The following is a 9,961-nucleotide window of genomic DNA, read 5'->3' as shown; positions in this document are numbered from 1 at the left end:
GGAAAACAACCCCCCTGGATTCACCGGATGTGGAAAAGTAGTTTTCGAAAAATTAAAACACAACTCAAAAACATCGACGGAGGGACGCACGAAGCGCGCGCGCACACAAACACACACACACGCGCGCACTTCGATTATTTGGGGCTCCGCTTTTAATTAGTGCGCTCCTTTTAGCGAAGACTCCAATGAAAGAGAGATTATTGGCAATGTCAAGGACGCTTAATTGAATGTTCGACTTCCAACAATTAACCCATGTCGACTCATTAACGATCCGCCTGCCTGTCTGACGTCGTCTCCTGAAGTCAACTCGACAATGAGGGAGCACTTCGCAGCTGCGGCTTCAGAAATGAACCCTTGGTGGAGGGGTGGCCCAACTAAGAAAACAACAGCATTATTGTTCGTTCGGTAAACTTCCTCCCAGCGGTGTCCGGTGTTCCACTTGCACGTGGGCCACATTTGATACGATAAAACACATAATTAGTCTATAAACCACTCTGAAACGTTCAATTTCGTTATTATAGGCCCGAGGCTCCTGTTCTGTTAAACGAACACGGACGGCCCGGGCTGCCTCTCACACACACGGCCATATAATCTTTCGCCATTATGATTCCCTTTTTAAAAAAAATAAATGTAGCTGCTATGAAAGACCCTCTGTCAATGCCTCGAGAGGCGAAAAAGCAAAATAAAACAAAAACAAAAACAAAATAGTTTGTTTAGTGGCTACCCCAAATGAAACGGTACAGGGCAGATGTAGGAATGCAGATTTGGGTGAACCTGGGGTGAAGTGTGAATACAACCAGTCCCCCACTGAAAGCCCGCCGGTAAAATATTGGGATTAGCGTCTCTTTGAGACTGGGATTAACACCGCTCTCTCAAATCTGCACATTCTTTCTAGTCGAGGATATCAGGATTGACCCACCGGAAAAAAAAACCCAAGAAAAAGTTAATTCCACCACATATATATATATATATATATATATATATATATATATATATATATATATATATATGGTCTTCTGTGGTTTTATAGACCAATGGCATTATAACAGCTGTCTGAGCATGATGCACGCGCATAATTCACTCCCAGTGTCGTCACGTTTAAATTGGAGACGGCCGAGCTGTTCGGGACATGCTGTATAATCTATGCTGTATAATCTATACTGTATAATCTATGATGTATAATCTATGCTGTATAATCTCACTTAAACAGTTGGAATATGTAATGACGCACGAGGACACAGAGTGGTGTCGCCATTGAGTGGGGTTGTAGTGTGATTATACTCACTAAAACGGCAATTACTAGTGGCCCAATTACAACACCTCTTGAAAAAAGAAAAGACACATACTGCCGTCGTTTGAATTTGAGCAATTGTTGTTCTTACGATTTTTTTCCTCATTTATTTTTTTATAACGTCCGTTTGAAATAAAATGAGCATCAAAAATCAGCAATGGTATTGAAATGATTACTGATGTTGCCATCTTTCTTTCGTTTTAAAAAGCAACGCATTCGTTTGGAAATTCATGGATGAAATATGTCCCAGTGGTCTGGAGTTTCCTGTGCGGACCAAATAAACCGTATGGACCCCTCTAAAATACTAATGCCATGTGAATCACCCTACTCATTTGAACGGAATACATTTGCGCCACCACACATGGCAGTTTCGTACCAAACAGTCTTATTGTCACTTTGTTAATGTTTCCATATGCCAAGTACTCTCGCTCTCACACGCGCGTGCACACGCACGCGCACATGCACACACGGATTTGGTCTCTAAATGAATGAAGAGGGTCAGCTCACAGGACCTTTATTCATGTCTTTTCACCGGTGGGGGGGAGGGGGAGTCACATCATCTTTGGAGCCAGTAAGGATCCATAATCATCGCGTGCGGGATCAATGGCGAGGGAGTTGCGCGCGAGCGTGGCGCTCTCAGCAACCGAGAGTCTTTTCCAGTATGGCTATCCCTTGATTATTACTACTACCGTGTGCTTGGGGGGGGGGGGTTGGTTCTCGTCTCTCTTTGTAATGCTACAGTTGTTTTTAACTTTTAGCATTTTTGTTGTTCAAAAAAAAAGAAGGTTAGAAATCTATTAAAATCACAGCAGAGAGTCTGATGCGAGGGGGGAGGGGGGCTCACAAATTGCATACAATACAACAGATCACAGTTTCGAAGGCTAGCACAGATAAAAAACACATATGTACCATTTATATAAGACACACACTGATTGTCTCTTAGAAACTACATATTGATTCCTTATAAACACTTTTTTTTTCTTAAATAAAGTAGTGCATCCATGTCACCCCGCGTGGGCACGCAGTCCATATACACCGGTCCTCATCAACGCGTCTCTCTTGCCAATGGGTCGGCCCAGTTGTTTCGTGAAGGAGCGTAAAGGAGAGGCCTGTCCGTCCACGTGTACCCAAACCACTGGCTTCTCTAGCAGTTTTGTTCCGTGGCTGTAATTTGACTCGAGTCCAGTCTGAGTTGTGCCCAGAAGAACCAACAGGTGTTTACGCACAGAGGCACAAACTGACAGACATAGATGAGGAGGGGGCTACTCGTGAAGGGCAAGAAAATCTCGTTCTTTTGCCGGTGCTAAAATAAATTAAGCATCTCCTCTAGGGGACCAAACACCATCATGCCAAAAAACAAAACAAAAACAAAACAAAAACAAAAAAACAACCCAAAAACCCGAGGCCACTGAGGGCCCTGCCTCGCCCTCGGCACACAGTTACCAGTCTTTACGCGTCATGAATGTCCGCTGAGGATGGCAGGGCTGTTATGCGATGTCGTGTGTCGTCTTTGTGTCGTGTGTTTGGACCGGGTGATCACTCTGTTCACAGAACCTGAAATTTCCACGAGGAGGTTTGGTCCTTATAATCCAGACAGTCGGCGTTGAAGTTCAGCTTCCACGACGCCGCCTGGTCCTTATAATCCAAGCAGTCTGCGGTGGAGTTGAAGCCCAGCCCCGACGCCCCGTAGCCCTGGGCGGGGAGGGACGCCGGGGACTGGTTCAGATGGCTTGTGACGGCGTTTGTGCTCATGGGACTGAGGGTCGAGCCGGGGCCCGACAGCTGGTGGTGCATGGGGGTAAGGTAAGAGCCGCAGTCCATGCCGCCGAAGTAGGACGTTGAGCCGGCGTAGCCCTGGCTGTATCCCGAGGCTTGGGTGTAGGTCATCGGATAGGACCTCTGCATGCAGGAGGAGGAGGTAGACAGCGGGTCGGACAGCGGAGAGATGGACGCCGGGCTCCAGATCGACACCGGCGCGGTGGTGCTGGTGGAAATGGCGGGGACGGTGGTGGTGCTGGCGGGGGGTGTGAACTGGCCGCTCGCCCCGCTCTCCGAGCTCACCTCTCTGGTGGGCGAGCTTTTCTTTTTGGCCGGTCGCACCTTGTTCTGCCCGCCATTCTGCTGCTGCTGTTGCTGCTGGCGACATTTGGCCCTTCGGTTCTTGAACCACACCTTGAATATTCAAATATCGGGGGACACATTTTAATCATTTGCCATAACGTAGTATTGCGCGTAATTAACCACAAATGTGCGTGCGTGTGCGTGTGCGCGTGCGTGACGCACCTTTTTGCGTTTTAAGATATTCTCTTGGACTTCGTTGCGGATCCGCCACATAGCAGTGTTATTGTGGGTGTTTTCCCGCCATGCCGGGTTGAATAACTCACCTGTACTCTGGACTCGGGCAGGTTGATCTTCAGCGCCACCTCCTCCCGCATGAAAATGTCCGGATAGCGAGTTTTGGCAAACAGGGCCTCCAGCACGTCGAGCTGGGCCCGGGTGAACGTCGTTCGTTCCCTCCTCTGCTTGCGTGGAGTTGCTGTCGGTAGGGGATGGGGGGGGGGGTTAAATGTTAGTTAAAAAGGGGAATGTATGAGTAATATCTGCAGCGTCGGTTATTCACCCATCAACAAAAACAAACCCACCTGGGTACCCGACCGACGGGTGCAGCAGGTCCATCCCGGACGTGGTCAAACTCAGCCCGTTGACCGTGTAAGGTGGTTGCTTGAGATACGACATCATGCTAATGTTGGTCCGGGGGCTGAAGTTGGAGAAAATTTTGAAAGTCGTTGAGGCTCCAGAGGGGTGTAGCGTGGTTAGCCCGTCGTCTTATATATTCATCGCGCTCGCCGTGCCACCTGTTCCGGAAAATGGAAGAAAAGAAGAAAAAAATAAATGACAACAGAGAAGAGGAGTGATCAAACCGCTCCTCGCGGCGGGGGGCTTCTACCGACACGGCGCTGTAAGGACACAGTCTATCCAATCACATGGGCGCCCTATAGGGCACCACATGTTCAGCCGTCCTCATTGAAGGATTGGTGCTCATCTCCCCCCCTTCCCCCCAACACACACCACCCCCCTTCTTACCCACACATACATACACCCTGGGGCAAAAGAAAAAATAATATTAATTTTTGCAACAAGTCGTCTGAAAGAACAAGCAGACCTTCAAAACGCGCGCACACACACAATGCCAATCACAGCCAAGTTAGACTCGACACTTATCGATCCGTTAAGATGGCCCGGCAGCGACAGGCCTCCTCAGAGAACACACGCGCAAACAGCTACACCCCCGCCGCTAAGATGGAGGTCAAGTCAACCTGCTGATATAACGAAGCCATTTCACACCGCCGGGTCATTATAACCTGAGAGGAGGCCGTGATGATAATAGACGCTTGATGCAATAATGAAAGAGGGTCCCAGATTTATTTTATTTATTTTGCTTGGCTTTTAATCGTTTCAGATATTGTTTCCAATCACCTACCGTGAGGTACAGGACCATACAACCGCCAGTGCGTTTGATTGCACAGTTCAAATTCCCATTATATATTTTTTTACTTGTAAAACCTTTTCCCTAAGGGGAAGAAAACCCTAAAAAGGCACCTAAGACATTTTAAAAGAGTGTTTTAAATATAAATTATTTAGATATTCCCTTATTGGAACAATTATTTAGTCTATAGGAAGCAGGTTTCTTTTTCAAGGGAAATTCCTGGGCTTTCCCTATCGAGTATTTTATTTTATTTTTATTAAAGATATCAGGGCGATTTTAAACAGAAATAAATCTATTCATGCTCATTAGTAGACGTGCACTTGTTGTCATTTCAACTTAAGTGACCCTCCACCCTTTTACCCTCTGAGTCTCTGCAGGCTGCCCGGACCAAGTTGCCTTTTCCCCCCCTGCCCCAATATCCAATCCAACGGTTTTCCTTCTCATCTCAATCTGTCACGCTTAAAACAAAACCCCCCAAAAAACCAACAAAACCAACAGACCCCGTCTACTAGTTGCACATCCGTTCAATAATAATTACCCTGTCCAATAATTAATTATGATAAATGTATTTTGCTGATGAATTAACGAGATAATCCGAGTGGCACGCGCTCCGTAATTGGAGTTGGCCCCAGTTCTGCGTGTTTTGGGAACACGAGGCAAATGTGCAGGGTAACAACACATTAAGTGTGGCCGGAAAACAAACAAAAAATGCACGTTCTTGTTTTTTTTTTTTTTTTTTTACCCATTTCAGATCTAATATGTGTGGGGTCAATTCTAATATCAGCACTTACCTTTATTAAATTCTAGTTGTCGATAAAAAATTTTTTTGCTGAGCTGAGCTGAATAACAACTTAGGTTTTATATGCGTCAAGAAGAAAATGTAAGGCATTATAAATTAAAGTCCTCGCTTATTCTCAGTCTCACGGACGAGTGTATTTCTCCCGGTAATTAAACGATCCGCTGTGTAAAATGATCCTCTTCAGCAATGACGTTTCGGTAGAACGCGACAGTTTATCGCGTCAAAGTGCGCGTGATGGAGCGCCATTGGACAGCCGTTCACCGCGAGCGGACCGCGAACACACAGCCCACGTACGTGTTCAACTGTAGGCCCAAAATGTGCATCAGGCAACGAAACGAGCCCGCTCTCCTTCTGCAGGGAGGCGAGGGGGGCAGCAGCCCACACAGCCTCAACTCCACAGCCTGCCCCCTTTGTTAGAAAGCACTTCTATTTCAAACGCGACCCCTCAGCGGAGTGCAGAGAGAGGAAGGAGGGAGAAAAAGTGTTATCATGCTATCTAAATGTAAAGAAACGTTCTCGGGGTCCTTTGTGATGAAGTGCTCAAGCGCGGAGTTGCTGCACACTTGAGTTGCCTGATGAGTTTTATCAGATCCTGTATGGGATGGGTCAAAACGTCTCATTCTCTCATTTTAGAACTGGTGTCAGATTAAAAGTCCAAATTATGAGAGAGGTTTAATTTACAGACTTCGATGACTTTAATAATAATAATAATAATAATAATATAGTAATAATAATAATATGATGATGATGATGATGTTGATGATGATGATGATGATGATGATGCTAAAACTTACTCTGATATTGACGAGTCGAAAGTTCTTTGTCTGCTTCTTTTTCCTGGGTTGAAATAAAAGTCAGGTGTAGGAAGCGATGTCCTGGCTCAAAGGAGGGGGGGGGGAACCTTCAATCGCAGAATGGGAGAAAAAAAACCCACACACACACACACACATTCACACTGACACACACACACACACACACACACACAACAAAGATATGTTGAATCTTCAGCGGTCGCAGCGGCAGCGGCAGCGGCGGCGCTCGCGGTGGAGAGACGCGGTCGGGCTGGGCGGAGGGAGAGTGTGTGCGCGCGGGTTCGTGAGTGTGTAGCGGGTGAAGTCGCCGGAGTTGGATTTGTACGAGGCGCTGGCCAATGAGAGCGGCAGGACCGGGCGGAGGTCTGTCTCTCATACTCGCACACGGGGAGATTTGCTGGGAAACAAATGTCGCCTGCTACTTTTTGACGCAAACTCCTCAGCCAATGGCAGCGAGAGGGTGACTGACAACGTCCTCGTCTCATAGCGCGCGCAGGCTAAATTGATAGTAAACCCCCCCCCTAACTCCGAGGGAACATTTTTGTTTTCGAGAGGGGTAATTAGGGCTAATTTTTTTGTTAAATTTTTTTAGCAGTTGTAGGCTATGTAATTTATAATATAACGACCCCAAAAATGCTGACGTTTTGGGCTGTTTTTTTGTTGTTGTAAAAGCAGAACTATTGTAACATGCTATGGCAATTTCCCACACAGACGATGGAAGAATATCAAAGGCAATGTTATGTTGCATACATTTTTTTACACCAGCAAAAAAAAAAGAAAAAAGAAAAAGCAGAGCACTAATATTTTGACATTAGTGCTTCGGTAGGACGAGGAGTTAGAAGTAAAAGAATATAATATCCTAAATAAAATTATTTTTTGCCCATGTAAAAAAAAAAAAAGAAAAAAAAAAGAAAAAAAAACGCGCTCCAGGAGGAGAAGGCTGTGCCGTCCTCTCACATTCCACTGCGTCGCAAGAGGGGATTTAGAGAGACTTATTTCCTTAAAACTGTCCTCCCATCCGCAGAGCCAGCCAGTGTGCTTCGATCAACTTGATACAGGCCCACCGCATTTCACTCAGCATATCTGGAGGGGAATTCCCTCTAAGATGTGTAGGCTACAGGCAGCCGGGGAGGGGGGGGGGACTTTATCCAGATGTAAGGAAGGAAGCGTTTAACCAAGTTGGCTCTGAGCGACCCTAAGCGAAATGGCGACTATGAAAGTCACTTTCTGTCCACCTCTTCTTGTTTTATTTGACCTTACAACGTTGCCAAATGAGGAGGTTCCAAGGGAAATGAACAACAGCATCCTTTAAAGGTAGGCCTATTTCCGTGCTGATTTATTCATTTGTTTTATTAGACATTGCACTAACAATAACAACAACAATAATAGTAATGATAATAATAATAGCAATAATGATGATGATAATGGTTGGTTAGGCTATGTTAAAATATTTCTCAGTTCTTATACTCAAAAACATTTGGAAGGAGTTTTAAGTATCGTTTTCATTCTTACATTTATTGATAGGCCTGCAAGGGACAAAATAAAATAAATAAATAAACAAAATCCTAGATTACGTCACTTGAATTTTGAACCTGCGTACCCATCCCAAAATAATATGCCAAGGGTTTTGTCACGGCTTGGTAAATGTATCATCTTAAGAGGCTTTGTGGAACACCTACACACACACACACACACACACACACACACACACACACACACACACACACACACACACACACACACACACACACAACGCTTGCACGGACACACCCGCTCACTTCAAACAGATTTGAATATTGATTTAGATTTATAAACACAGGCAGACCGTGGATTTTATGAATCGTCATTTGCCTCTCTATCTCTCCCTCTCCCTCTCTTTCTCGCAGTCTTAGTAAGGCCGGTGTCAAAAGTGCAGCGATAGACGGTGGGATTTTTTTCCTCCAGTTGCCGCTGCAGACCATTGTAGCCAAATGATTAAAAAAATAAATAATAAATAAAATGGTGGGCAACTTTGCAAACTCAACATTTCATTTCCTTTCGACAGATTTTGACCTCGAGAAACGGTTGTCGGTTGTCGGTTGCGCGCTCCGGATTTACAGCAAACCCAGAAGTCGTCACACCTCCACAGGGACAAAGTTTGGTCGGATCATCTGCCCGTCCGGAGGAACCGAGGGGAAGATTAAAGCAGGTGCACACCAGGTAGTCACTCCTATATAACTGTCATATATATATCTGTTTTTTTTACATCATGTTAGTCTAGACTATCGAGATAGCAGATCACGATAGCGCACGTTAGAACGTTTAGTCCAGAGTACAAATTAAATAAATAAATAGAGGTTAAAATAGCTTGCACATCCGGTGGACGTCGGGCCCACGAACGCGGACCTGACCCTGTCCGTCTTTGGTCGAACCAGTTTTAACTCACAGTATAAAGAAAAGGGGGAGAAAAAAATCACAGTAAAAGACTTGCAAAAATAAGGTAAAATGCAACATATTCATCATATTTGTTTCTTGTACTCGCGTAGCTGAACGGTAACGTGACCTAATGCGAGTTAGCTAAACAAAAAGCCTCGCGGAAAATCATGACGTCTGATTTTTTTCTTTTTTTTTTTTGCTGCGGTCTTATCTGCTGGATCTCGTTTGCTGTTCGCCGTTTAAATTGCTAAATTATTTATTAAATTCTGAACCCAGGCCCTCCGCAGGGATTTTCTGTCTTGAAAGGCACGTTTAAAGGGAGAACGAGTTAACGCCTCTGGCAGTCAACCCACTCCCACCGACTCTCGGCTAACTGACGAAGACTGCCTTTTATCTTCGCCTCCGGTGATTCAACCTGAGGGGTAAGACTTTCGGAGGCCCGCGTCGACCTGGCTTTTCTACCAATGAAGGCGTCGCAGCCACACGTCGCTCAAAAGGGCGTGCAGGCCTGCACGCTCGACCTTATTTCATATAATTATTATTACATCTTAGGCGTCTGATGAAAAACTAATATCAGGGTCATCTCTATTTTCCCTTGATTTACACACGCACGCAGAAGTAGGTACAATACATTTTATTTAATTATAGCCTACATCTTATTATCTTAATTATTATATATTTTATATGATGTATTATCTCACACACACACACACGCACACACACACACACACACACGTGTGTCTGTGTGAGTGGGGGGGCAGGGGGGTCTGAGTGTCACTCCTTAGCTGATTTTTTTCCCCCTCCTTCCTTTTTTGGTTGTATTTTTCATTGCCACCTTGTTCGATATTCACTTGGTTGCATATAATGAATGTTGGAGTGTATTTATTCTGAGCTAAAATCCTATAGTGAAAATAGTTCATATAGAAACCATAACAATTTGAGATCAGGAAGGTTTATCTTCTGGCTAAACATACTTAATCTCTGAGGAACGTGCTTGGAGTTTTATTTTTCATTCATAAACTTCATATACAAGCTTTCTTTAAAAAACTAAAATATAAAATGAAATATAGCGAGACTTCATCATGCAATATTGCTTTGATTGTTTCAGATTATTTTCCTCCACTTGTTAACACTTCTTCATTTAATATAAATTTTAG

General features: G+C 44.7%; 1 protein-coding gene across 2 annotated transcripts; it reads right to left on the bottom strand.

Annotated features, from left to right (window-relative positions):
* Positions 1 to 2,836: 2,836 nt before the first annotated feature.
* Positions 2,837 to 4,030, bottom strand: otx2b (orthodenticle homeobox 2b). Of its 2 annotated transcripts, none has more exons than XM_056296089.1 (3): positions 3,922 to 4,030; positions 3,676 to 3,839; positions 2,837 to 3,463 (listed from the first exon to the last, which is right to left on the bottom strand). In XM_056296089.1, the coding sequence occupies exons 1-3, from the start codon at positions 4,028 to 4,030 to the stop codon at positions 2,837 to 2,839; spliced, it is 900 nt and encodes a 299-aa protein (XP_056152064.1). The 2 variants fall into 2 exon arrangements, with proteins under 2 accessions (XP_056152064.1, XP_056152065.1); XM_056296090.1 differs by having other exon boundaries at positions 3,676 to 3,827; positions 3,934 to 4,030.
* Between the last annotated feature and the right edge of the window lie 5,931 nt (positions 4,031 to 9,961).

The sequence above is a fragment of the Lampris incognitus genome, chromosome 16, assembly GCF_029633865.1.
Source record: "Lampris incognitus isolate fLamInc1 chromosome 16, fLamInc1.hap2, whole genome shotgun sequence".
NCBI classification, from domain to species: Eukaryota; Metazoa; Chordata; class Actinopteri; order Lampriformes; family Lampridae; genus Lampris; species Lampris incognitus.
This window is presented reverse-complemented; position numbering and strand designations above follow the sequence as displayed.